This window comes from Xiphophorus hellerii, chromosome 3, assembly GCF_003331165.1.
Source record: "Xiphophorus hellerii strain 12219 chromosome 3, Xiphophorus_hellerii-4.1, whole genome shotgun sequence".
NCBI classification, from domain to species: domain Eukaryota; kingdom Metazoa; phylum Chordata; class Actinopteri; order Cyprinodontiformes; family Poeciliidae; genus Xiphophorus; species Xiphophorus hellerii.
Window position 1 is genome coordinate 12,836,135 of NC_045674.1, and position 27,885 is coordinate 12,864,019.

At 38.2% G+C, this 27,885-nt stretch overlaps 2 protein-coding genes across 6 annotated transcripts; both read left to right on the forward strand.

Annotated features, from left to right (window-relative positions):
- Positions 1–15: 15 nt before the first annotated feature.
- p3h3 (prolyl 3-hydroxylase 3) lies at positions 16–12,171 on the forward strand. Of its 3 annotated transcripts, XM_032559487.1 has the most exons (18): positions 278–390; positions 447–1,311; positions 1,383–1,531; positions 2,067–2,251; positions 3,066–3,218; positions 3,728–3,920; positions 4,754–4,885; positions 4,964–5,106; positions 6,408–6,497; positions 6,576–6,628; positions 6,696–6,775; positions 6,851–6,978; positions 7,976–8,071; positions 8,161–8,311; positions 9,371–9,488; positions 10,152–10,227; positions 10,325–10,465; positions 11,738–12,171. In XM_032559487.1, the coding sequence occupies exons 4-18, from the start codon at positions 2,084–2,086 to the stop codon at positions 11,915–11,917; spliced, it is 1,902 nt and encodes a 633-aa protein (XP_032415378.1). In that variant the 5' UTR covers positions 278–390; positions 447–1,311; positions 1,383–1,531; positions 2,067–2,083; the 3' UTR covers positions 11,918–12,171. The 3 variants fall into 3 exon arrangements, with proteins under 3 accessions (XP_032415376.1, XP_032415378.1, XP_032415377.1); XM_032559485.1 differs by lacking the exon at positions 278–390 and adding an exon at positions 16–105 and having other exon boundaries at positions 1,185–1,531; XM_032559486.1 differs by having other exon boundaries at positions 447–1,531.
- A 403-nt stretch (positions 12,172–12,574) lies between these two features.
- Positions 12,575–27,646, forward strand: gnb3a (guanine nucleotide binding protein (G protein), beta polypeptide 3a). Of its 3 annotated transcripts, XM_032559490.1 has the most exons (10): positions 12,575–13,864; positions 18,409–18,553; positions 20,567–20,671; positions 21,474–21,619; positions 22,151–22,214; positions 23,714–23,876; positions 24,803–24,869; positions 24,945–25,146; positions 25,224–25,440; positions 26,598–27,646. In XM_032559490.1, the coding sequence occupies exons 3-10, from the start codon at positions 20,615–20,617 to the stop codon at positions 26,702–26,704; spliced, it is 1,023 nt and encodes a 340-aa protein (XP_032415381.1). In that variant the 5' UTR covers positions 12,575–13,864; positions 18,409–18,553; positions 20,567–20,614; the 3' UTR covers positions 26,705–27,646. The 3 variants fall into 3 exon arrangements, with proteins under 3 accessions (XP_032415381.1, XP_032415383.1, XP_032415382.1); XM_032559492.1 differs by lacking the exons at positions 12,575–13,864; positions 18,409–18,553 and adding an exon at positions 18,880–19,893; XM_032559491.1 differs by lacking the exons at positions 12,575–13,864; positions 18,409–18,553 and adding an exon at positions 19,916–20,463.
- Positions 27,647–27,885: the final 239 nt, after the last annotated feature.

The window sequence follows — 27,885 nt, forward strand, 5'->3', positions numbered from 1 at the left end:
AAGGGCGCCTGTTGTCTCTCCTATGCGTTTGGTCTGAATGAATCAGGAGCCGATGCCTGGTGTTGAGGAAAGGAAGGCCGAACGAGAGAAGAGCCAGCGTTTACCGTAATACACAGAATAAAGACGCCCACTGTTATTTATGTAAACTTCACACAAATTGTATGAAGATTAAATTAAATTAATAGAAATTATTAAAATTTGTGTGATAACTTATTGCAAAGGAAAACGTTATTTTTATGACAAGCTAGATATCTGGAAAACTTTTAGACCAAATATGCTTTTACTATAATTTTCTAACTTTGCTATGGATTGATGAGACTTTGACATAGAATTTGTTGTATTTTATTTTCTATTTAATGATTTCCATCTCAGAATTTAAAGAATTCATAGGTTGGTGAACTCTAATTTGGATTATTCAGAGCTATTTACAAAACAATGCATAACAGTTTAAAACTGGACATCTTGTAATTTTTTATTTTAATAAAAGAATCATTATGGAGCTACTTTCTTCTATTCTCTACAAAAATAGGTCCGAATTATATTTATATATGTGAAAAACGCAGTTTGTAATATATGATTCTTATATTAAACTGTAAACTGTCAAAATCAAAACGATACGACTTTTTTTTTTTAAAGCCCTTCAGGGGTGTCAAACTTCAGTCCTCAAGGGCCCGGCCGGTGTCCTGCAGTTTTTAAACGTGCCACAGGTACAAAACGCTGAGATGAAATGGCTGAATTAGCTCCTTCTTGAGTAGATCAGTTCTCCAGAGCATTAATGACCTAATTATTATAGTCAGGTGTGGTGCAGCAGAGGCACTTCTACAAGTTTCAGAGCCGTGAATATTTGCCTTGTCCGTGAGATTCCAACAGGCTGTGTTGACTTTGAGATGCAGTGTCGCACTTGCTTTCTTTTTTACGGTAGTAGAAGTTAAGTTAAAGAAAATCGCGCCCTCTGGTGGCGAATTACAACAGTTGCAGTTTCAAACGCTGTCTAAATTAAAACATGCTCTGTCCCTTTAATAAGATCAAAACAAACCAGCAAACTTACTTTGCTTTGATTTATACACACATCTTTCGGATTTGATGAAGTAATCAAAAAGATGTGAAGAACTTGTAGCATACAATGATGAGGTTTCGTTTTCTCACTCTGGCTGATTTTTTTTCTGGATGGTCTTTATCTGCAGACACTCCTCCTCTTCCTCTCCTGCTGCTGCGGTGGGATCTGCTTTTCGGACCATGGCGCTGCGCTCTGAACATTTCACTGTATACGTGGCGTTGTGTTTTCTTCTTGTAGCATTATCTACCCTCACTGTAAGAGCTTCCGGAGGTAGCGGATCTAAAGTTTTGTCTCTTTTGCAGCCGTATGACTTTCTGTATTACAGCGGGGTCCGCGCTTATTACGGAGAGGAGTGGACAAAGGCTGCAGAGCTGCTGGAGAAATCCATCCAGACCAAGGAGGCTCTGCTGAGAGCCCGCAGACAGTGTCATGATGACTGTGTGGCATCTGGGACCGAGGCTTTCAACAAACTGGGTAAGTTTATAGGTAATAACTATATTCTGGTGAAGATATTTATGAATCAGTGAGTCTAAATTAACAATAAATATCAGATCGCTCAGCTTAGATTCACCTCAGTCAATTTAGAGACTGGTTGAGTTTATTAAAGTCCAGTGGTTTGCATAGAGATTCATAAACTTGTTCAGGTTATCATGCTACAACTACAAACTGCAATGCATTTTGTTGAGATTTATGCAACAAAGAAAACTCAAAACCGCCTAAGGACAGTCGGACTTTACACAGTCAGCTGAATTTAGGTTTCAACTAAGGATGCACCGATCCACTTTTTTCACTTCCGATACAGATATCCGAGGTTTACGATTGGCTGATCCCGATCCGATACAGAAAACCTGCGCTGAATTAAGTTAAAAATGTCGTTTCTTTTAAACACAGACTTAAATGTACCAAATTACAAATGTATTTGATAGCCCTGCACCAGTATTGCACACTTAAGCAGGTATATACATGTATGGCTGGATGTGAGATGTGTTTGTGTTTTCTGTGTTGTCAGACTCAGAGGAGGGCAGCATGTGGGACCTCTGGGCTCTGGACTGGATTCAGCAAAAAGCCGAGTGTCTGAGGTTCTGTATCGGACGCTCTGTCGTCCCTACGGGACAGCTTCCTGTTTCTAGTGACATCGAATATGAATTCAACACTCGCAACCCCTACAACTTCCTACAAGTCACTTACTACAAGGTAAGATGCACTTTATGCTACAAAGGATTATTAAAGGCTCTGATAAAAAAAAACATTCTGACTTTAATCTTCTAAGATCAAAAGTCAGATATTTTTTCTTTTTCTAGTCCTACTCATCTTCTGTACAATTGCATATTAGGGTCACTGTAAATACAAAGAAAAAGGTACATTTTTGTAGACAAGTAGTAAATTTTCGCCAAAAAAAATCTGAAATTTCTTTCCTAATTTCACAAATTGTCTAGGGAAAACAATGACATTTTCTGAGTTTCAAAAGTCAAAAATTTGCTTAAAAAAACTCAGAAAATTTCTATGAAAAATTTGGAAATTTCAGAGTTTCTAAAGTCAAAAGGTTTTGACTTTTGGAAATTTTCTGAGTTTCAAAAGTTGAAAAATCCATCCATCCATCCATTTTCTTACACCCTTGTCAAGTTGAAAAGTCAACTTTTGAAACTCAGAAGTTTTTCTTGAGATTAATCTAAGAAATTCTGAGTTTCTTCTTCCACATTTTTGACTTGTGGACCTCAGAAATGTCCACATTTGTTTCTAGAAAATTTCAGAGATTATTCTCAAGTTTTTGGCATAAATTTCCTCCTTTTTTTCTATCTACATTGAACCAAATACGTTGCCAAACACTCGTACTGTGCATCCTCAGAGCTCTGGTTAATAAACTTATTAGTATTTTTACTCCCGTTGACTCTGCAGTTAATATTCTGTGATGTTTAATTGAAATTAGCTTCTAGGCTGTTAACTGTGTTGTATTTTCTGGAAACATGCCAGTGTTTGTCTGACATCCTCTCCTCCTCCTCCACACCAGTTGGAAAAGTTGAAAAAGGCGGCGTCTGCAGCTCACACGTATTTTGTGGCCAACCCGAGTCACCTGGAGATGAGGAACAACATCGAGAAGTACAGGCGGATGGAGGGAGTGACGGAGGACGACTTCCATGACAGAGAGGCTGAGAAACATTGGGTAAGATGAGAAAAACGGTCTGTTTATCAGCAGTGAGTCTGAATGGATGCAGTGATGAGGCACAGCGTCCTCCAGAAATATTTGAACACCTTGAAATTTATATTTTGTTTTAGTAAAAAATAAAAAATGTATGTTTTTGTGTTATAGAAAAACAGAAAGTGGTGATAACTCTTTCATTGTGAAGTGGAAAAATATGTGCTTTCAAAAGTATTTGATTGCCTTGGATTCTATTTAGTGTTATTATAATGAAGAAAACTGAATGCAAATGCACACTTTTTATATTTTTCCTTCCAGTTAGGCACTAATCTATGTTTCTTGATGACTTTAATAAACTTTGAACCTCAAAATCTTTAATAAAAGCAGTAAAGTTTTAGGTTGTGATGTGATAAACTGTAAAAAGAAGAAAACATTGCAGTAAAGTTGAGGACTAAAACTATACACCACTACTGTTCCTGAAGTTGTTTCATCTAAGCTCCCAGTTTTAGTGCGGCCGCATCGTTTTCCCTCAGGTTCTGTATGATGCAGCCCTGCAGCACGAAGCGTCGTCCGACTGGCTGCAGGCGGCGGAGAAATGGAGAGCGTGTGTGAATGAAACTCTGTGGCGGACAGACGAGTGCAGGGTGCAGTGTGAGGTTTCACCGCAGCCGCTGCCTGAGGACCGGGGAGTGGACGGGGTGGACGGCGCGTTCGAAAAGGCTGCAGGTGGGAAAAGTTACACAACAGGATGAGATATTCTCACGCCACAGGAGCGAGGAAAACTTTGTTCTGGATTATTGTTTAGTATATTTTCTCAATGCTTTTAATCTCTTTATGCAGTTTGGTTGAATTTAAATATGTCAGGTAAAACTAATAGGATGAGATGATAAATACAGGAGGAAATAGACAAACTTGTAATTTGTTAATTTGATTTTATTTGTTTTTCTTTCTGCAAAAATTACAAACTTGGAGGATAAACAAATTTTTGATTTCTTTAGGTTTTCCCCCAGGTTTTTTTTTAATCAGGTGTTCTATAAGTTTTCAGAATATCTTTCAAATGATTTTTTTCTTTTTATTTTATCTGTTGTTCATCTTAGTTTCAGTTCAATACATGATGATTTAAACAGAAATCAGATTCTTATTACCACTAAACTCTGACCTGTCAATCAGCCAGGGCCGGATTTACAAGGATGAGGGGCCCCGGGCTGCAGCCTGTTTTGGTTCCCTATTCACTAAGAAAAAGTTATTTTACTAATGTAAATTATAGAACATTAATCCTTTACATCAGTAGGTGTGAACGGATGCATGATAGATTTAACACATCCACTTGGCAATGACTCCTTATTGTTTCCAAAAAATGACTATACCGTCATAAGTTTTAATAGTAATATTAATATAGCTCACATATTATTTCTGCCAAACATTAACATTCATTTAAAAAGTCAATATATACATAAAAGCCTGTCTGGCCCAGCAATCAGGAGTAAAAACATAAACGTGCTGCAATGACCAGTGTTGTTTATGACACATATGGACGTTTGTTTGTCTCGTCTGTCCAGCTCTGTCCCTGTCCTTCCTCTCATGCCGGCAGTCCTGCGTGACTCAGGTCGCCACACGACCCGGACGGATTTCTGCACAGGAGGACTTCTTACCCACTCAGCTTGAGCATCTGCACATTGCACAGTTTAAATGTGAGGCTTTGCTCGGTAAAGAGAAAATGTTTGAATTATTGTTCCATTATTTATGGTTGATTTTTGTTTCTTCAACAGCTGGTGATGTGAGTGCAGCGCTGCAGACACTTCGCTCCTTTCTGCTGTTTTACCCCTCTGACAAGGACTCCTTAGACAACCTGCAGCTCTACTATGAGACACTAGGGGGCGATGCCGAGTCACACGGCATCCAACCTGCTCAGGTAAAACTCTAGAGGTCGCTCATTGGCAGAGAATCTAAATCTGAATATTCTCATGTTTCAACCACAAACTTTAATGGATTTTATTTGGACTTAATGTGAAAGACCAGCACCAACCAGTACATAGCTATAAATGAATTGGTATTATAAGGGATAGTAAATCTGCACTGATATGCTGTATTGTAACTAGTCTGTTTTTTTGCAATTTTCAATACACATTCACATTCTGAACTTTTTAGAAAAGTGATCCGACTCAGTTGCACATCCTTCGGATTGCAGGTCCAAAATAACTGCTATTATAGTCTTGTACAATATATTATTATTATGAATGAAATCTTGTTTTATATATAATATTTTACACTTTAAGAACTTTTTTTGTGTGAACCTTTACACCTGATGCTGCTGTTACACCTGAGTTTCTCCTTTACGAGACAATAAAGGATGTTTTTATTATATTCTGTTATATTATATTATAAATAGAGGCATGAATTTGTCTTCAGGCCTTCATACTTTGGTTCCTTTTGATGGAATTTAGTGCAACCAAATACCTTCAGATCATCTAATCATTAAATAGAGTCCACCAGGTTGTCATTTAATCTCCATATGAATGACGGTTTAAATGTATTAGTGAACATTAGTGAACAAAAGGCATCATGAAGACACCATAGATGTGTGGAAGAAGCTGCTCTGGTCAGAAAATGCTGGGCGATGGATGCAAAATGTTTTGTACAGCAGGAAACAGGGTGGAGGCAGCATCATGCTGAACAGAGGCCAATCCTAGAAGAAAACCTGCAGAATCAGAGCATATACATGTGCTACAATGGTCTAGTTAAAGTCCAGACCTAAATATAGTAAATACAAATACATGTCACAACAGATTTCTAATTTTAAAAAGGTTTGAAAACTATAAAGTACATTGAATAACAAGACAAAATGTGAAAAAGTTAAAGAAATATGAGCCTGAACAGGGTTGTTTTGTGTTATTGTTATTTTCACTGATGGGAAAATGAAGGAAAACATAAATCAGAGTTTAGTCGTGCAATCTCCCTCTAAATATTTTAAGTTCAATTTTCTTTTGTAAAAATGGGATAACATGTATTTATTTAGAGCACTTTATGTGTAAATATATAAGATTATAGGCAGGTGGCTAATCTCCATCTCTAGTCTGACTGGCTGGTTGATGTCACAGTGATAAAAACCACAAAATGACACTGCAGAATAAGAAATGCATAAAATCTATACATCATTTCAATAACATTCATCCAAATAGTAACGTTTGACTGAAAGTTTGTGTTTTCATTCAGGAAATTGCCGGATACATCAACCAGTCGTTGCAGGAGAAGAGCCTGTTGTATTTCGGTGTGGAGAATCTGAACTTTACTTTCACGGACCCGGTAAGCGCTGACGCCCAGAGCAGCGACTGAACGCCGTAAATGTCTGTTTGCTCAGTTTATTCGTCATCCTGTTTGCAGGATCTCTGGACTCCAGAGGATGTTGTGCCTGAGTCTCTCAGAGAAAACTGGAGGTGCGTCAAACTGAGGCAAAATTCACCTGAAATGTAAGGTTGACTCAGTGTGTTTTATTCCCTACAGAGCAGAAAAACAGATGATAAATGAGAAAATAAAGGAAGGAGATCAGCCAGAAGAAGTGGACGACAGCGGGTTTTATGCAGGCAAGAAAATCGTTCCATAGTTTCATAATTTAGCTTTTCTTCTGTCTCATCTTTTACTGTTGTTGGTCTCAACAGGGGGTCTGGTTCCACAGGTGGGAGTGACCATAACCATGGACGATGATGCTCTAAACGGGACGAATCGGGTCGTTCTGGACGGAGTCATGACTGAGAAGGAGTGTGATAAAATACTGCAGCTGGCAACTGTAGGTTCCAATAATAAAACTCAACTCTCCCTCCAACACAGAGGCTTTTGTAGGGGTGCACCGATTTCCTTAACTTTGGGAGATCGGTGATCGGCCCATTTTTACATGTGAAGCCGATCTTATCCATCCATTTTATCCACTTTGGAAAAGGTCTAGAAACCAACCACTGAACTCTTCTGCTCTCCTGTTAGGAAGGTTTGACTTACAGACCAGCTCACCAGGTCGTATCTCCAAGTTTGCAGTAAACAATAGTCGCCCCATTGTTGCAAATTCACCGACTTCTTTGCTATAATTAGCAACATTTCAGACAAACAAATGTAAAAATTGGCCAAAATTGTGATAGACAGGTCAGGCTTTTTAAATAATCGGTTATCGGCAAGGGGCTAAAAAACTGCAATCGGTGCACTGCTAATTGTTTGTCTAGTTTTTAGTCAAACGTTTTTAGTACACATCAATTAAGATTATACTAAACGTATAAAGGCTTGTTTTAAGTAAATAATTCCTTGACATTGATGAAAAAGTTGTAGTTCTATTGAAAGACAAACTTACTTAAATGTCCCATTGTTATAAATGAAATAATCAGCCGGTGGTGCAGGGGGTTAGCGCTAACCCCCTGCGTCACCACAGCGCGCCCCACGTTTGGAGGCCTTAGTCCTCAACGCGGACGTCGCGGGTTCGACTCCCGGCAACATTTGCCGCATGTCCTCCCCCCTCTCCTCGCCCTCTTTCCTGTCTGCCTACTGTCACAAAAAATACGAGCCACTAGCACCGCAAAAACTCTTTGGAGAAAAAGAGAAATAATCAGCCTATAGAACTGGAAAATTTTTATCTATATCAAGAAATTATTTACTTAAAACAAGATTTCATATCTTGCTTTTAGTCAATGTTAAGTTAGTTTTGTCTTAATTCATGTGTCCAAATATATTTGCAATAGAAACTAGACAAACAATAGTTGGTGAGATTGGTTGTTTTTACAGTGTACGTTGTGTTTTTTTAGGTCGCGGCGTCTCTTGGCGATGGTTACAGAGGACGGCGGTCCCCGCACACTCCTCATGAGACGTTCGAGGGTCTCACTGTCCTCAGGGCTGTGAAGGTGGGTGGAAATCAGAGGATGAGAGCAGCAATAGGAGAGGTTTTTGTTGGGGTGAAATCTCTGAAGTCCTCCTGCTGTCTGTGTCCCAGCTGTCTCAGGAAGGACTGGTGGACCAGTCAGACACCAGACTGCTACATGAGCTGGGTGAGAGAGTGAGAACCCTGCTGCACTCCTACTTCAGGAGTCCCTCAGGGCTTTTCATCTCCTTCACACACCTGGTGTGTCGCAGTGCCGCTATGGGTAATAACAATCACTCTTTATTCTGTCCTGGATCAGAGAAAGTTTCATTTCGACACGGTGATTTTATAGTTGTATCATATTTCCGAGTGTTCATATTTCCCAAAAGTCTCAAGACATTTTTTTGGTTTTTTGATACGACATTAGTGAACAAGCAGCAGACAATCATGCAGACGGAGGAAAACACCAGCTAAATCGGGGACAGAAATATGGAGAAGTTTAAAGGGAATCTATTGTGAAAAATTCACATTTTGTGTATTTTTATACGTCCAGTTGGCTTTTGAAAACACTTCAAGCTCTTAAAAACAACATCCAGTCTTTATTTGGAAATGAGTTAATGTGTTGTTGGTGTCTGAAAAATTAACCCTTTTGCAAACTTCCAGATTAAGTCACAAACAACGAGCTCTGAGCTGTTACCTAGCAACCCCAGCCGAGCCCAGCCCATCGCCTAGCAACCGAAGCAGCGCTCCAACACATTTAAAAACGCTTTGTGTCATTTTTCCTCCTCTTTATCATCGTACATGTGCGTCATGTTGGTGTGTTGCATGAAATTCTAGCAAATGAAATTTAAGTTTGGGACGTAGTTTAAAAGATAAAATTGATTGAATGCAGCAAAGCAAAGCACAGGACATTTCATTATTAAATGTGCAACAGAGCTTGGCTTTTCAAGTCTTTCTTTACTCTATAACTGCGTGATATTACGAAATAATCTATGTTATTGTTGAATATTACAGTATGGATATCAGTTATAGAAGTGATATAGTCATATTGTCCTCTCTTTTGCTTATTTTTAATTATTGAAACACTCTTTAGGGTCAAGGGTCATCTGGGTCAGGTGTGCAAATATGCCAGCTGGAAATCTTTGAGCTCGTTTTAATTTATCACTCAATTTATTGATTTATTGATTTATGTGCTTACTGCTCATTGCGATAGATCTGCAGATAACTTAAAAATGCTTGAATCAGCTTTTGAGCCAATACTTTGGACCGGATCAGGACAGTTTGCAGTTTCCATCACCACGCTGGTTCTGACACGTGAATCTGTTTGTCTGTTTCCTTCCAGGTGAGCAGGAGGGCAGGATGGATTTGTCTCACCCGGTCCATGTCGATAACTGTCTTCTTGAGCCGGAAACCAAACAGTGTTGGAGGGAACCGCCTGCCTTCATACACAGAGACCTCAGGTACAAGAAAACCTGAGGTCCATTAGTCATCAGTGTTTATTTCATTTGCTCCATTTCGGCCATTATTTACTCTGAATCATGATGCTTTGATTTAATGCCACCTTGTTCCAAATGTGTACAAAAGAGAAAGCAAATATAACTTGAACGGAAGTGAGATTTTCAAATAATCAGATTCAGGAAAGATGCATTTTAGTTAAAGGTGTTAATTTATGGAAAAATCTAAATTTCTTTCTGCATTTAAAAGAAAACTGAAAATCATTATGATGAAGGGATTTGGCATCGAATAAACTGATAGTTTGTTTTGTATTTCTAATAGTTTTCTGAGTTGAATAGCTAAGTTTGTCTTCATGTAAATATTATAAGTTTATTCTTCTTTCTCCTCCTTTTCATTCGGGATTTCTTTTAGTTGTTACCTGAGCTACTTATATTTATTGAGTGAATTGGAATAAAACTCAAAATAAAGGGATAAAATGAAAGGAATCCATGTACTTATATAACTTTTTTCAGTCTTCTGCAGCATGTAGAAGGTGATTATAGGAAAGTTGTCTTTAAGCAAACTGTCACTGCATTACCAAACTGTCTAAAATCAACACGTTACATCCTATAAAATATAATAAAGTCCTTTTTATATGTGTGAAAATGAGGAACATTTTTACCCAACAGCGCCATTCTCTACTTGAACGATAACTTTGACGGAGGAGAGTTGTTCTTCACTAAGCGAGACGCCAAAACAGTAACAGTGAGTCACTTTGATAAACTGAAATATGCAGATTATTGATAATTTTTTAACGCCAATAATGAATGTTGGATTTCTTTGCCCTCATTCTTGTGTGCAGGCTCGAGTTAAGCCGAGCTGTGGTCGACTGGTGGGCTTTTCGTCCGGGCCGGTGAACCCCCACGGCGTGACGGCCGTGACCCGGGGTCGGCGCTGCGCTCTGGCCCTCTGGTTCACCAAGGAGAAGCTCTACAGGGACATGGTGAGCGCTGAGGTCCAACCCAGCCTCCTCCCCACTTATGTCACACCTGCGGCTGCGCTCGCTGATGTCGTGACTCTGGTGTTGGATAATCGGAGCGGCTCGAACACAATGCAAATCTGCTGCTGGTTTTGCATGACGATGGCCATTTACTGAGCCTGTTCTGCGGCCCGGTCGATGCGGTCTCATCGTGTGCACGCTTGGCAAAGATTAACCATTTAGGACTCGGCGTTTCACCTCTTTACTCCGCATTTAGTGATTTTACTCAAACATGGGAGGAAAAAAAAACAGGTTCAGGCCTTGAAACCCGCTGAAGCATTCTACGTCTTGTCAGGTTAAAACCGTGAACTTTAATATGTTTTATGGAGATTTTATCTAATAAGCCGACACAACGTACCGTAGTGAAGGAAAAATTGAGAAATTCCCTTTTCTAATTAAGATCTGAAAAGTGTGGCCTGCATTTTTATTCAGCCTCATGAGTCAACACTTTTCACTGCAAGCCTTTAATTTAGAGTTTTTATTAAAATTAGAAGTTAAATACAATGTACTGTACATCCAAACTTTACACGGTTTCAAATGTCCTACAGAAAATAACATTCAGAAATTTCAGAAATTTTGTTCATGCAGTTTGGAACAAGAATTTAAGTTATTCCAAAGTAAAGCAAATATTTATTTTAACTTGTTAATGTGAGTGAAAATAATAGAGTAATGTGTGCTCTTTAACTAGATGAGAGCAGGGTTTTTTTTGCATATTGTGAAATAATTATTATTTGGTTTAAATTGCAGCGTTAAGTTAAAACTCACAATTCAAGATTGATGAATTATCAAAAAAACAATTTCAGACATTTGTTTCTTGTCAAATCAACTTCATGAACTTTATTTTCTGAGTTTCTGAGTTAAAACCAAAACAGTTTCCCTGTTGAGTTGAATTTTCAAGTTATACCACCTTCAAATGTTTTACAGTGTACAACATAGTAAAAATACTCCTAAAAGTTTTTGGGGTTTTTTTTTTCAAAAAAGTTACTAAAGTAAATTTACCTCAACTCTGGTTCCATCACAAAAATCCCAAGATAATACATTGATTTCACTGAAGTGTTTGGTGTATAAAAGGTTTTTAAGTTGAGTTTCATCAACGTCACACAAAACATCAACAGGAATGAATTTAAAAACAAGAAACAAACGCTTTGTTTTTGCACAACTCCTTCAGAATTTGCTTTCCAAATCAGTTTCCATCAGGAAATCAGCATTTTGATATATTTTGCATCCCTGCTCCAGGAGCGAGAGGAAGCAGAGGCCTTGTGGGCCGCCGACGGACAGAGCGCGTTGAAGAAGGACGAGGAGGAGGAGGAGGAGAAGGAGGGCAACTCCACCGCGGGCCGCAACGCCCGGAGCCACGCGCCCAAAGAACGGAGCAGAGGGAGAAACACGGTGACGGGCCGCAAGGACGAGCTGTGACAGTCAGAAGAGACGCTCAAGACTGAAACTGGAATTTATTTTCATCTCTCAGTTTCCACTCAAGCATCTCACTCTGTTTGTGTTTCGTTTTTTAATCCTGTGTCTAATTTGTGCTTTATTTATGCTGTAAGTGATGGAGAGCTGCCTCTGTGATGTCAGTCTGTATTATTGCTCCAGATGCTTTTCTGACAAATCACTGGATTTGAAAATGGAAAGAATATAATGTGCATTAAATGTGACTGTTCACTAGCGAAGCACGAGTGCCACATACCAAATGCATGCAAGAGGAAAGAGGATTATAGACGGAGAGAGAGGTTAGAAACGGTGGCAAAGTAAGGCCAGGCTGCAAGATCTGCTCAGCGATTTACCTCCGCCGGTTTTATTCTGCTCTGAATTTGAGGAAAATGATAAAGTTCGACTGACATGAACCTGACGCACAACACTCTGCTACCAAAAAAACCCAAAACAACAGGAGAGAGATGTTGGATAGAGAGAGAGAGGTGAGCGAGGTTAAAAAAAAAAAAGGATAGAAATAGAGAGATTACTGTTAATCCCTTATAAATGAGTGCATTTGTTTATGAAGCTTAAAAAGTCTCCCATTTAGAATATGGATTATTAATCCAAGGAGAGAGCACTTAATCATACACATCCAGTGGTGTGACAGCCGGCCGGCCTCCCACTGCAGCCTCACCACTACCATTACAACCAGAGTCTCTTTGCAGCTCCCTCCCTTTACTGCCAGGCCCATATTAACACTGTGCTGTAATCTGACACAAATTCGGGTCGAGCGGCTCATTTAATGTAGTTTTAACCCTTTCCTTTCCTCGCCATACAAAATGTTGGGGTAAATCTCCTCCGAGGCAGGAGCCATTAGGCTCCCGACGATCACAGCCATGAAACTCACATCCAGACATCCTCCTGCTGTTTGGAGTTTGAGCAGAAATTACATGGAGCAACTTATGAAACTGAAATCAGAGCTTCCCGTTGTCGGTCTTTTCCTCAAAATCACGAGCTCTGCTTGATTTTCTGTGAATGAACTGACTCATCCGCGTGATTATCTTTGATTTCTTTTTAGATCTACAGAATTAGATTTACCATAAACACAAGGTTTGGTCTGGAAAACATAAAAATAACATTTAAAAAATCTAATTTAATTGAAAAATTACAGGGTTCTTGAAGCAGTCTGGGAATTTATTGAGTTAGATTCAGGTATTTATCATTTATCGTAATAAAATTCTTAATATGATAATAATTCTGATTTAATGTCACGACTCAAATTCAAAAATATTTTATTGATCCCAAAGGGAAATTAAATGTTGTTGTAACTCATGTTAATTTAAATCATTCGACGAGTTATTGTAGGTTGTTATGGGAGGAAAGATCTCCTGTAGCAGTTTGTACTACAGCGAATTTGAAGGAGCCTCTGACTGAAGAGGTTGATCTTTTACAATAGTTCTGTATCTTTACTAAATCTTATCACATCATGTCTTTAAGTCACTGATTTACAAAAACAAATAACTGGAAAAGCAGGCAGCTACTTTTAATTTAAATATTTCCTTTCTATCTGTAAGTGCTCTATCCTCTTGGTGGAACATGATGGCGGCAGCATCATGCTGCTTTTCTTCAGGAAAACTATTCAAAGTTGCAGAGTCTTATTTTTAATTCATGACACATTCAGATTCCAAGGCTTTACGTTGGAAATCTCCAGATGAAAGGTAAATAATTTATGATTATTCATCTGATTCATTCATACTACCAACATATTGTCCTGTTAGTCCTAAAATCACGATTTGCTGCATGCTCTCTGCTTCCTGCCTGGTGTGTCTGCTAACAAAGCCCCTCTTTGCATTTCTGGTTTTTGTGTCCCGCAGCCTGTCTCTCCCAAACTCCACTCATTCCAAATCCCGGGTCAGCGCTGCTGTCGTCACTGCACTCGACGGAGCACAGGTCAACACTTTAAAACCCCCCGCAGCTTAATTTATCCTCACTGCATCATAATATAAACCTCAAAGTGGGCAGCACACACACTGACACACATTACAAGCCTGTTTATTCTGCTCCAGATTTAGATATATGGACAAAACATGCAAACAAAGAGTTCATGCTGTGTTTTTTTTTTTTTTGTTTTGGCACAGCGTTCATCTTTACTGGTTTCAATCCTTGACTGGAAATAATATGTTCATATTTGACCCGTTTAACTTATAGTAGGGACATTTTATTTTATTTTAATGTTAATTGCAGGCAGCATTTTAGCATTTGAGTCCTTTAGTGAAGATTCCCAGTCAGTTTTTGTCTCACAAAGCTCAACCAGTTGTTATATTTATGTACAGATTGTTTTGGTAACCACAAATTCATACAAAAGTTACCGCTTTAAAGTGATTACGTTTTAGGTTTTATTAATATAATATAAGCCAATCCAAACATTCTCTGTGAAAAAACAAACAAATAAGACATGACAGATTTAAAAAAACTGAACACAGCCCACAGATATTGTGATTTCTGGTATTCTTTGGTAACTTTATAGCAATAGAAGTTTAAATTTCAAATAGATTTTAATTTCATTATGATATCAATGCCTGTATTAACCGTTTAGTAAAGTGATGCTAACATTGCCTTCAGTTAATATTAACCGGAGTATCATTTATCTTGGTCTGTTGTCCAGCTTTTTATTTCCTTCCTTTATTATGCCACTGCAATGTAATGTTTTGTTTGTTCTATATTTTCATTATGTAAAGCACTCTGAACTGCCTTGTTGTTGAAATGTGCTATACAAATAAGCGTGCCGTTTTAATTCACTTCATCTATTCACGCAGGTGCTGCAGCCTGAGCTTTAGAACGGTCAGTTATATAAATACTTTTCTATTGCTGGACAAATGTGGAGTACAGAGGAAAATCTTGTGTTTTATCTAGTGTAATAAAAAAACAAGTTCTCAAGTAAATTCAAGTTTATTTGTATGGCACATTTCAGCTCTACATCATAAAAACACAGAATGAAAAAGTAATGCAAAACATCATTCTGTCAAAAATTGAGAAACCAGTGACAAATGTTACATTTTGTCATCAAAATGATCAATACACGTTGAATATGTTGATCAATGAGTCGAAAGCAGCTGTAAACAGGTTTGTAGCCTTGGTTTAAAGGAACTCTGTTTCTGCAGTTTTTCAGTTTTCTGGAAGTTCGTTCCAGATTAGAGAAGCATAGAAGCTGAATGCTGCTTCTCCGTGTTTGGTTCTGGTTCTGGAGATGCAGAACTAGAACCAGAAGACCTGAGTGGTCTGGAAGGTTGATACAAAAATAAAAAAATACTTTGGTTCTGATTTTTAGGCCGACCTGTGAAAACACTGTTGTAGTTTAAAACGTAAATCACTACAACATTTATCTTTTAAACATTGTTCAAAAGATAAATTCATACTCAGACTTAAATGACAATTAAATATTAAGTAGAAGAAGTAAAATCAACACATCCTGTTCCCTCATCCTGAGAAAGTACAGAGTGATAGTCGAGAGGAGCAACTTCCTCTGTAACAGGAAGGAGCCTCCATTTAGTTTCAGCAAATTGTAAATTAAAGCCAATCCTTAATTTTCAAGATGATCCTCCACCTGTACAGCAAAAACAATTATACTTTTTCTTCCTGACTGTATAAAAATCTGTATAATTTGTATAAGTTACCTTATACGAATTATAATGATGAGAGTATGTAACTTTTATTAAAAAATTATGTTTTTTTTACATATTTGTGAAGTCATCATTATGTTCTGACAGCATAAGCTCTTCCTCACTCTTGTTTTCTGTTACATCTGGTTCACCACAACATGACACGGATACTAAGGCTAGTTAGCGTAGCCACCAGTGATGGCGGATAAATGACTTCCTGGAACAGTAAGTTGTTTCTCTGCAGCATTGATTGACAGCGGTAAGGCCCGCCTCCTGGCTCTGATTGGTGCGTTTCCATTTAGGACTCTCCCTCCTGTTGCAGAGGAAGTTGTTCCTCTCCACTGTCACCCTGTACTTTGTCAGGATGAGGGAACTGGATGATGTGTTGGTTTTAGATTTTTTTTTTTTTACTAATTAGCATTTGATTGTCATTTGAATCTGACTATGAATTGGATTTATTTACCTTTTAAACTGCAACCGTGTCTTCACAGGTTGGCCTAAAAATCAGAACCAAAACATTTGGTTATTGTTGTATCAACCCTCCAGACCAGTCAGGACTTCTGGTTCTGGTTCTGGTTCTGGAGATGCAGACATGGAGAAGCAGCATTCGGCTTCTATGCCCTTTAATCTGGAACAAACTCCCAGCTGTGAGTATTTGGAGGAAATTGGTATTTTCACTGATTTGTCTCATATTATGGTGACAGTTTTAACAAATATGTAATAAACATATTTTTGGTTAGGTGACGTGCAGCAGCTGTGAAGAGAAACCTCTCTGATGAATTTTGGCAGGTTTTATGAGAGCGTTTGGTTTTAATGAGTGAGCAGAAACAGAAAATAAAGATTTTAAATCAAAGCATACAAATCTTTCTTTGGGCACTGAAAATATGTCTTTAAGAATATTTTAAAAAGCTGATTTGGTGCTGTGTAAATATTTAAAATCAGAAAGAAAAATCTCTAAACCATTTTGTCTTTCCCGAAAAGGAATTAAGTGGCAGCAGACTTTTATTTTTGAGTACGTTGGAAATAGCAGAACAGTTAGCAATACGTCACCTTCCTAAAATAAAGGCCTAAGTCACGACTTCTTTCTTTCCAAAAGTTTTTTAGGCAAAGAAAAAAAAAATCACTTTTGACAAAAAATGACTCAGACCGTTATTTTAGGAAGGCGATGTGGAGCCCTGGAAATATGTTAAGAACGTGATAATGTTAAATTAATAGGTGTAATTATCTTATTGGGCAAGCATTCATTTGATTCAGTATTTAGTTAGAACAATTCATTTGGTTTATGACTAAATATGTGCTCAAACTACTTTATTATTTTTTATTTCATAGATTTCTGTTATGATAATACCCCTTTAAGAAAGACATAATGCATGATGGGAGTAAAAAGTTCCTGACCTGTGAATAGATACGAAAGGAGAGAAAACTCTACACACGCTGTGTCCTCGAACCGTGGATTTTGTTTAATAAAGTTGCACAAAAGCGAAGACCTTTGAGTTTCTTAGTTCTTTTTAAGGGTGCAACAGTGACCAATATATCTTTCAGATAATTTTCTTTTCAAGCAGTTCTGCCGCCCCCTGGCACAATGGCACCCTGGGTCATGAGCCATGTTGATCATATCAGAACCTGCTGCTGCTCTGACCCACTAAACATTTTGTTTTGGCTGACAGCTGAAGGAGGAGTTAATTTACACTGACTGGGTGTGTTTGCTCAGTTGTTCTGTTTGCACAGTAATTATAAACCAGGTAGACTTTTTATTTTATGCTCCAGTAATTCATTCTGTCACAATAACACGTTTTGCTGGACGATAAGTATTGCAATAAACAGTAATGTTGTTTTGTGATCATTTTTAAGTGATATTAAATAGTGCAAGACGTTTTAAATATCCACAATAAATAAACAAAACTAAAAGAAACAACAAATAAAATGAATTTTGAAGGTGGGCTGCACCGATTGCAGTTTTCTGTCCGATTACCGATTTTTAAAAAGCCGGACCTGCTGATTCTGATTTTGGCCGGTACCAATTTTTTTGTCTGAATTGTTGCTAAATAAAGCAAGAAAGTTGCTGAGTTGGTACCAGTGGAGAGACTGTTATTAAATGTAAACGTTCAGACACGACTTGGCGGGCCGGTCTGTCAGTCAAACCTTTCTAACGGGAAAGCAGAAGAAGACAGAAGTCGATTTTTAGACCTTTGCTGAGGTAGATAAGATCAGCTTTTCATGAAAGTATCGGCCGAAAACCGATCTCCCAAAATTAAGTGAATAAATCGATATCAATGGATAAATTGGTGCATCACGAAGTCTCTGTAAACAAAATTGAGTCCAAAGCACCAGAATGAAGACTTTTGTCATCCAGTTCATAGTAGAGAGAAAAGAGAAAAAAGATAAATCATGTAAATAGGAATTATTGATCTCGTTTTAATTTGTCGTGTGATTAATTGATTTATTGCGACAGGAAGGCCTATCAGTAAATTCCCACATTTTTCCTTCCAGGCTGGTCTCTGCTCTGCTGATCTTCCTCTCCATCCACCAACTTTCTAATATTAGCTTCAGTCCAGGTTTACAGAACACAAACTGCAGCTCTGACCACCATAAATAGCCATGTTCCCAGGTCTGACATCCAGTCTCCTTCCCTCCCCAGCATGGTTTCCATCTCTGTGTTTCTCACTCTGATTCACCCCTGCTCCGGCCCTGTGACCCCCCACATCCACGTTTTACACCTTGTTTGGTTTCCCTCCGCTCTCCCCCCCTGCCCTGCCCCTCTTCTCTGTCCATCAGGTTTTATCCCCTCATCGCTGATCTGCCTTCATCCCTGCAATCCTCATCTGTTCCTCATAGGAGCGGCGGACCGAGCGAGAAGCATCGCGCTGCGTGTGCGACAACAATAAGTGACTGAGCGGAGGAGAAAGTGTGCTGAACTTATGACAACGACCTGAAGCGATCTGATCGCTGGAGGAAGAGCTGCTGAAGATCCAGACAGTTGGTGAGTGGACGCTCATGTGCTGCACTTCAGACTTAGTTTCAGTGACCAGGAAAAAAGTTCACCGAAAGGATAAAATCACATTTTGCAAAGGAAAATATATATAAATCCTAAACCACATATGTTAAATTGTTTCATTGTTTTTGTTGTGACACCATTTGATTACCTCCTTCTTTATTTTATTGTGTTGTTTGTGTATTTTATTTTTGTTGCTACTATGCATTCTCTCATCTTGTTTTTCTGCAGACCAATACTTATTGTGTGTAAATTTAAAAATAAATAAAAATAAAATCACGTCTATCAGATCTTTTATAAATTAGGTCGTTTCTTTAACTTTTCTTTTACCTATAAAAGCTTTCAAATGTAAAAATCCAGCATATCAAGATGAATTAACAGTTTTTATTTAAATATTCCCCTTCATGCTGATGACAACCTCATATTGCCACAAACTCAATGAACATATTTGTTTGCTAATCTTTTGTGGCAGATAAAGCAAAGAGATTTGAGGCGAATGTTATGGTGGTATTATATGGAGAGATAATCTCAGTAAAAGCAACTTCCCTCTCCTGTGGGATTCCTTAAAAAGCAGAATTAAATTGGTTGTGTGCACACATTCAGATTTATACTGGGAAATATGTGGAACCTGACTCTAACAGTCATTTTTTGACTTGATTGAAAACTTGATCAATAGATGTAATTTTCAGAAATTACTGCAAGAAAAATCTCCAGCTCCCTCTCCTCCATCTGCCCATCTCATCCCGCTATTCTCTCCCCATCCCTTTCTCCGTCTCTCATCCAGATGTAAAGAGCAGTCAATAATCGGATGAGAGCAGATTTGAATCAAAAGGCTTCCCTTAAAATCTCAGCCCTGTTGGATTAAAAAAAAAAAAAAAAACTAAACTGGCTCTTCTGTCTCACCTCTCGCCCTCCCTCCCTGCCTTAATGCACTTCTCCATCCAGCAGCCATTTAATCACATGGGAACAACGACAGCGTTCCAGGAACAGGACGGCGAAAAGGCAAACTCACAATCAGAAACAACAAATAACAATAAAATAACAATAACAATAAAATCCTCCCCAGTTTTCACTTTCAGGATCATCAGCTGCTAGAAGAAACTGCCAGGTTTTAATTCAGAGGTTTTTAAAAAAAATAAATCAGATCTCTTTCATTTAAAGTTAATACCACCTTCACTCTCTTACCCTCCTTTTTTTACTTTAAACAAATTAAAGGCAAATCCTCTTGGTCATGTGTTATGACAAGGACACTCATTCAAATAGTGAGAAGAGCGACTGAGAGATTGCAGCCTGCACACATAGGATAGCACACATACGATTGTTTTCAGGTAAGACAAAGGAAGAACAGATATCCTGATTGCTCATTCATAAGAAAAGTAATTTGCTATGTCAGCTTATCATATTTTTTGCTGTGAAATGCTTTATTTTTAAATCTGTGATTGCTTCTTCGCCTGTCTGCTGATTGCATTTGTCACACCGTGTGAGTTCGGCCATTAAGCGATTGATTTTCTACCCTTTTTAATCACCACATTACCAAAATTCAAAAGCCATCAGCACTAAGTGAGAGCTCAGCACAAACTCCGCGTTGTTTCAGGAGGAGCTGATACACATCTGGCACGGCGACAGGACATTCTGGTTTTCTGTGTACATTCAGGGTGAGGATGTGTTGCATCTTCTGGAAGAACAAACTGAGCCGTTAAAGTCATGTTTGCCTCCTCGTTCGACCTCTCGCTGGTCTCTGCGTGCGTGTGCGCTGACGTTGTCCTGAAGGTGTGCCCCGCGGGTTTCTCTGCGAGTTCCTGCGTATTTATGAAAGTTTGCAAAGCAGACGAGGGTTCGTTTGACTTGCAAAGCAGCACTTACTTGGAGTCAGGCGCAAGGCAGGTTAACAAGCTCAGGTAGGCGCGGGTTCGATTACAATATGAGGTGAAAGCACAGGTGGAAGGGTTTCTTTCTAATGACCTGACTTTTATTATGTTTTATTCATGGTTTTTATTTTAGGACGTCTTTTTCTGTTTCCACTGGTGACATTTGCTGGTAATCATCACCATGGGTGAAATGGAGCAGCTGAGAAAGGAGGCAGAAAGCCTCAAAGATCAGATCACTGTAAGTAGATCCTTCTCTGTCAAGAATCAGGACAAAACAAGGTTAATTGTGTTTAATGGTGATTCTCAGGGTGAACTATCATCCTTACAAAATGAATCCCTCTTATTCTGTGAATCAGTAGGAGAAAAACACTTTTCACATGTATCAAATTAACATGTGAAATAACATCTTCATGTCACTTCCAGAAAGTATTTTATGTAGTAACATGTGAAGTTTTATTCCATGTTTTCACATGTGGAAATTAAATTGCGTAATAGTATGTGAAACCGAGGGGAAAGCCTTCCATATTTTTTTCCAAAAATGTTTTTCTGGTGTGAAAAATTATGTAACATGTGAAGCACGCATGATCAAATATTCAACGTTTAAACTTTTTCCGCTCATGCTTCACACCAGACGTTTCAAACAAATGAAACACATGGTAAAACTTTGCACATGTACAAATGTTTCCCGTGTGGAAGTCACATGTGAAGCACATGGGATTAACCGTCAAATCTAATATTTTGAGCATGTACGTCACATGTATGTAAAACATGTTACATTAGATCATGTAATAACTTTGAAAATGTGTATTTCACATGTAAAATTTATAATTTATGATAAAAAAAACATCAAAAACATGTGGGAAAAATTTGCTAATTTTTAAATTTAAAGTTACATATATTTATTTCATCTGTGGAACATGCGACCACGTGTTCCCGTGTGTTGATGATGATTTGTGGTGACATAATCACATTAAAAAAAACTGAATTTTGTGCATTTTCACTGTGAGGGTAAGCGTGTTTTGGGTCTGTGTGCTCCGCAGGCGGCCCGTAAGGGAGTGCAGGACACCACCCTGCAGGAGGCGGCAGCGGGGATCACTGTGGTGGGGCGCATCCAGATGAAGACCAGGAAGACGCTACGGGGTCACCTGGCCAAGATCTACGCCATGCACTGGTCCACCGACTCCAGGTAGATACATGCAACCCTTCACACGAGTTCACCTGGTTTACCTGCAACAGAATCGATCTCTGTTAGAACGCAGAACGGTGTGTTAGATACAAGAACGATAATAACAGCTTGGGAAAATTACTTTTGGAGCATCTCGCTGCAAAACCTCAAAATCTTTCCAATTGTTTTTTTTTTGTCTACTTTCTAGTTCAAATATCTTAGTTCACTTAAAATAAGAAAAATAAACTTAAAAGTAACTTTTCAGCAAGATATAGGGGCTTGTTTTAAGTAAATAATTCCTTAATATTGATGAAAAGTTCTAGTTCCAGATAAATTCACTTGTAGCAATACATCTTTTCCATGTTATAAGTGAAATAATCTGCCAGAGGAACTAGAACTTCAATATTAATAGTATTTCTTCTAATTTAGTTTTGTCTTATTTCAAGTGAACTAAGATATTTGCACTAAAAACTAGACAAAACTACTTGTTAAAATTTTGTGTTTTTTCCGAGTTTGATGTGATTTTTGTGTTTTTATTTCTGTTTGCTGCAGGTTGTGCGTCAGCGCCTCACAGGACGGAAAACTCATCGTGTGGGACAGCGTCACAACCAACAAGGTGGGTCAGAAACAAACAGCGTCACCTGCAATGATGGCAGCTTTGGATTTGTTTTTCCACTGATGACTGAATGTCAGGAGTTATAACGCAGGGCAAAGAGCCAGGCAGTTTTATTTACAGAACATTTTTCACAAAATTCACTGTAGAAACGTTTGAATGAGTTACAACTTTTTATTTATTGATAATTTTGTCTTTTTTGTTTTGAATGCCTGTTTTACAGCGATATCATAATAAAAGTCCTAGTTATTGTTACCTAGTGGTTGTAAAAACTCCCTGTAACTAAACCTGCCTAATGTAGACAAAGCCTTGTAAAAACATCCTGCCAAAATAAACAAGGACACTGGGACATTATTAAATGTCAAATACCACTTCTGGTTCAGGGGTTTCCTTTTTTATGTAAAAATTAAAGCAAAAGATGGAATTTTATGTTAAATATGTTTTCTGCTGAGTCATCACCACTGATGGCGCAAAATCTTTTTCACAACTTCATTTGTTTTCTGGCAAGTCATCATAAAAAGAAGTTCATCAGTTCATCCAAACTCACCTCCTCGTTTCTGGCTTTTAATGTTATCTATTATATTTTATTTCTTATTCTAAATGTGTTATTGAATAGGAATATTTAGTGCATATCTACGGAGAGTGAAGAGTGCTAAATAGAACAATAACTAACTTATGAAATGATTACTTAGATGTGCCACTGTTTTTTTAAAACTAGAAATAAGTACAGAAATAATTCATTAAATATAGAATTAATTATGTGCATTATGTCATTTAAAAATTTTTAATATAGCTAATTATTTCTTTGAAAAGTTGTTTCAAAGCAGCCAATCAGACGCCGGGTCTCCCTTAGCCCCGCCCACGAAGTTTGATTGGTGAAGTTGACAGTTTAAATTAATTCATGATGTGTTTCAGCAAAGGTACATGAAATGATTTATTAAATCATTAAATAATTATATCTAGTTTATAGAATGACATTTAACTGAGACATGTATAAATAATTCTACATTTAATAAATTATTTGTGCATTTATATCCAGCTTTAATAGACGAACAGTACATTTAAATAATTATTTCATAAGTTATTTATTACAACTTGGCACTCTTCGCTCTAAAGGCATTTTCTGTTTTGGATAGATTTTTTATTCAAAAATCACAGCTTGCTAAAACTAAATGAGACTATTTTGATATGTAATGGATTAATAGCATTATATTTCAATTTGTAGCATACTAGTTCTGATTGAACAATTAACAGTAGACAGTTTTGGAATTAGTAAAATTTCATCTTTAAAAATCTATTAAAAGTAAATTTTATTTTGTTAAATTTTATTGAAATTTTTAGAATAAAGTGCATTTAAAGGCCTTAAATCTATTATTTACCTCTTTAGTGTTGTTCAAATTTATCCGAATTAAATTCAAAACCTTATCTTAGCTTTTAGGTGTGTAAAACCGCAGTTTTTCAGGTTTCTAAGACAGCTGGACGTGTCCTGTGTGTGTCGCCAGGTGAACGCCATCCCGCTGAAGTCGTCCTGGGTGATGACGTGTGCCTACGCGCCCTCAGGAAACCTGGTGGCCTGCGGCGGCCTGGACAACATGTGCTCCATCTACAACCTGAAGGGGAAGGATGGGAACGTCAAGGTGATGCGAGAGCTGGCCGCACACACAGGTAGGACGCGCGTAATTGAGCAAATTGAAATGACAAAAATAAATTTGCCAATTTAGGAAAAAAAAAAAAAAAAAATCACATTTTTCGCTAGAAAAGCTTTGGCGGTTTTTTTTTGGCCGTGTAGACATAGATGTTTTTTAATTGAAACACTTTTTTGTAGCACATGAGTCACATGATCAACAACCGGATGTTTACACCGGCGCAAACCGTGAAGAAGACGACGACAGGAAGTAGATGGAGGATGATGGCGCTGCATGATTTTTTAATGACTTATCGCGTGAACAAACTTATTCACACGTGATTTTAATTGCGTTTCTTATTTAATGGAAACACCGCAACTGCAAATTTGTGTTTATTTATTTTTACATTAGCGGAATATAGACAAAGATTTTTGCACATTTGTAATGAAAATGCAGTTACTGTGACCTATACATGAGGGCACATCTATTCAGTCTAGTTCTATATTTTGTTCTCTGAGCGCCGCCGTACTTTATAATTTATTTACATTATATTTAGAATTCCTAATTGCACATTTTGAACGGTTTGTTGCAGTTTGTTTTTACATGTTTGAACAAGGTAGTCATCCTATTGTTTTTGTCAATTTCAGTTTCATTCTAATTTATTTTACACTGGTTGTTATTCCTCTAATTGCTAAAGTTGTGTTGTGTTTACACGTTTGATCAAGCCAGTGCAGCTACTGGTGTATTTGAGTGTGTTGTACTGGTGCAGAGTTATCAAATAAATTTATTATTCAGTACATTTATGGCTGTGTTTTAAAAAAAGAAAAGTTTTAAGTCAGTTCAGCTCTGTTTTCCTGTATCGGAGCGACATCGGTTGATACCAAACCCCAGATATTTGTGTCGGTATCGGAAAAGAAAAAAGTGGATCGTTTCATCTCTAGTTTTTAAACTCCTCTGTCTTCCCAGGTTATCTTTCCTGCTGCCGCTTCATCAGCGACACTGAGATCATCACCAGCTCAGGCGACTGCACCTGGTAAGAACAGATCACAGCTGACTGGACCACCATCTTAGTGTTTAGGACATAAAATAAAAGCTCATTTCATTTCAGCATACTCTGGGACATTGAGACAGGGACCCAGAAGACTGTTTATGCCGGACACCAAGGAGACTGCATGTCCCTGGCCGTAGCGCCAGACTTTAAGTTTTTCATCTCAGGAGCATGTGACTTTACGGCGAAGCTGTGGGACATCAGGGAGGGCACCTGCAGACAGACCTTCGGAGGCCATGAGAGTGATGTCAATGCCATTGGGGTACGCAGGAAGAAGACGTTTTCAGGATGTTTTTCCTCTAAAAGCCTCTATTTGTAATAATTTGTCATTCTTTCCAGTTTTTTCCCAATGGTAACGCAGTGATAACAGGATCAGACGACGCCACCTGTAAACTGTTTGACCTGCGGGCTGACCAGGAGCTCATCACCTACCAGGACTCCGGCATCATGTGCGGCGTCACCTCCCTGGCCCCGTCCCTGTCCGGCCGGCTGATACTGGCTGGCTACGACGACTTCAATGTGAACATCTGGGACACGCTGAAGGCTGAGAGAGTGGGTACGTACATGTGGAAACCTGATAAATTATGGATTACACCAGACAATGGAAGAAACATTCGCCCTGCAGAGGACAGTGAGGGGAGCTTTGTGATGGCCACTTTGTTGTCCTTGGAACTGAATTTGCTTGTATTATTTGGCTCATTGTCCAGTTGGACTTTTAACTTTCTGCCTGATGTTTGACGCTGTTGCTTCAGCATTTCCACATAATGTTCTTTACTCATCATGCCATCTGTTTTGTGAAGTGCACCAGCAGCAAAATACCCCCACAAACATGTTTATCTCTGGGACACAGAACCGTTTCCTTCATAGATATTATGATGGCTAGAGAATCCCATTGTGTGTGTTCGATAAAATAGTTTCAAAATAGGACTGGATGACATGGCTGAAAGACTTCTCACCGTATCAGAGTTCCATATCAGTCGATATCAATAATTATCAATTAGTTTTTTGTTTTAAATATCTGACATAATGCCAAACTGGTGATGTGACCTTTCCTGTTTTATCCAGTTTTCTCTCCACAATGTTTTTTATTTTTTAAGCAGCTAGGAGGCACAGTGGTGAAACCTGAAACTGCTGCTGAGCAAGTTACCCAACAGGTTGTTGCTAGGTAACCATAGAGTGAGTTGCTAGGTAACCAAAGAGTGAGTTAGTGAGTTGATTCCACTCACTTTACTTAGCTAGTCTTGAGAGGTTTATTAGCTAAAGTCGTTCCTCTGCCTACATCCCCCAGAATGCTGTGCAGTTCTGGATTATCTAAATATCTATTGATATTGATCACAATTCTAACACAATATATATACAGTAGTTATTGGTTTATTGTCCAGAACTAATCCAAAACAGTTTCCTATTACAGTTTGATTGACCTATCAGGAGTTTACAGACCCATGACATCAATTGGACCATTGAAAACTATTGGAAAACAGTCATTTTAGTGAATATAATCAAATAGAAATAAGTTTAATCATTTTGACTGACATAAAACAGAAAAGGTTTGTCTGATTTAATGTTGGATAGTGTTATTTTATACAGTGCATGTAAATATCTGGTTTCAAATTCATAAATAAGACTTATATTTATATTATGTTATTTATGTATCATATATAGTGGTTTTTATTTCAGAAATAGTCACCTTCTTTGATTTATGCTGTTTTTCAGGGGTGTTGGCCGGTCACGACAACAGAGTGAGCTGCATTGGCGTGCCTGCAGATGGCATGGCCTGCTGCACGGGATCCTGGGACAGTTTCCTCAAGATATGGAACTGAGGCTGTCCCTCTGCTACAAGCAGAAAGAAAGCGGTTCATTTATGCTTGGAAACATGTGAAGATTTAAAACAAGGCGAGATCAATGGAGGCAGGAGGAGACGCGTAGAGTGAGAAGAGGGTATTTTATCTGTGCCAAGTCATTTCTAATGTTGGAGGAGAGGAGTGTAATGCAAGGGTTTCCTCTTCTCCCAGTCACACTGCACTCTCACCTTTCTTCTCATGTTCTGGCGGAAATTAGGGTAGAACAAAAGAGTGGGCGTCCTAGTCAAATTTCTCATTAGTTAATCTGTAATTCAGATTAAACAGATGGCGGATGCATAATTTTTGGAGCAATATTAAGATTACCCAATGCGAACAGTTGCCAAATGGAAATGGTAGCACACTGGATGAGTCAGAACTAGACACATGTCAAGTCACAGCCTGTGTAGAGTCACAGAAGCTCCACTTATATGCTGTTTAATATGAGAACGTAGGTTACACCATATGAATAACATGATTTACAATCATTTGTTTTAGCTTCGGTAGATCCCCTAAGTACTTAAACTTTCTTTTTATTTTCTAATTTTATTTAAACTTGAGTCAATAGTTTGCAAATGTCTGCATTTGTGTTTGTTTTGTATGTGACTGATGGACAATATTTAGCAGGATTTGGGATTGTTTTGGCTTTATCCCCTCAGTAAATAGGTAAAAACTCAAAATGACAGATGGATTAGTAAAATGGTTACTTGGTGACCCGTTTGTCTCAAGTCAAAACTGTATCAAAGCAGTAACCTTGAATATTTATATATCTGCTTATACATTTATCTTTATAGCAGGTAGGCTCTGAATACTGATTGTATACATTTAGATGATCGAACTAAAATTTCAACTACATTTCTTTTCAAAACTTGATCTACACTGCAATGTAAATGAATAAATTTGGGATTCTGATAAACAATTGTACATAGTCTTAATTTCTGACTCATAATGTTCACGACTTTGATAAACTGAACTTTAAGTGAGAACACAGTATCAGTTATATCCATTTATTGTCTGTACCTGCTTGTCCTTGGAGGGTTGCACTAGTGCTCATCTCCAGCAGTCATTGGTCAAGAGGCAGGGCACATTAGTCACTAGTCCATCAAGGCAGCAGAAACACACACACACACCTAAGGGCAATTTAGGGAAACCAATTAACCTGA

Excerpts from the sequence above, each read along its gene's own strand:
- p3h3 (XM_032559485.1), top strand. The coding sequence starts at position 38 with ATGAATCAGGAGCCGATGCCTGGTGTTGAGGAAAGGAAGGCCGAACGA. Across the intron at positions 8,312-9,370 it reads GTGTCGCAGTGCCGCTATGG|GTGAGCAGGAGGGCAGGATG; the intron begins GTAATAACAATC and ends GTTTCCTTCCAG. Across the intron at positions 9,489-10,151 it reads TTCATACACAGAGACCTCAG|CGCCATTCTCTACTTGAACG; the intron begins GTACAAGAAAAC and ends TTTACCCAACAG.
- gnb3a (XM_032559490.1), top strand. The coding sequence starts at position 20,615 with ATGGGTGAAATGGAGCAGCTGAGAAAGGAGGCAGAAAGCCTCAAAGAT. Across the intron at positions 21,620-22,150 it reads CACTGGTCCACCGACTCCAG|GTTGTGCGTCAGCGCCTCAC; the intron begins GTAGATACATGC and ends TGTTTGCTGCAG. Across the intron at positions 24,870-24,944 it reads AGCTCAGGCGACTGCACCTG|CATACTCTGGGACATTGAGA; the intron begins GTAAGAACAGAT and ends ATTTCATTTCAG.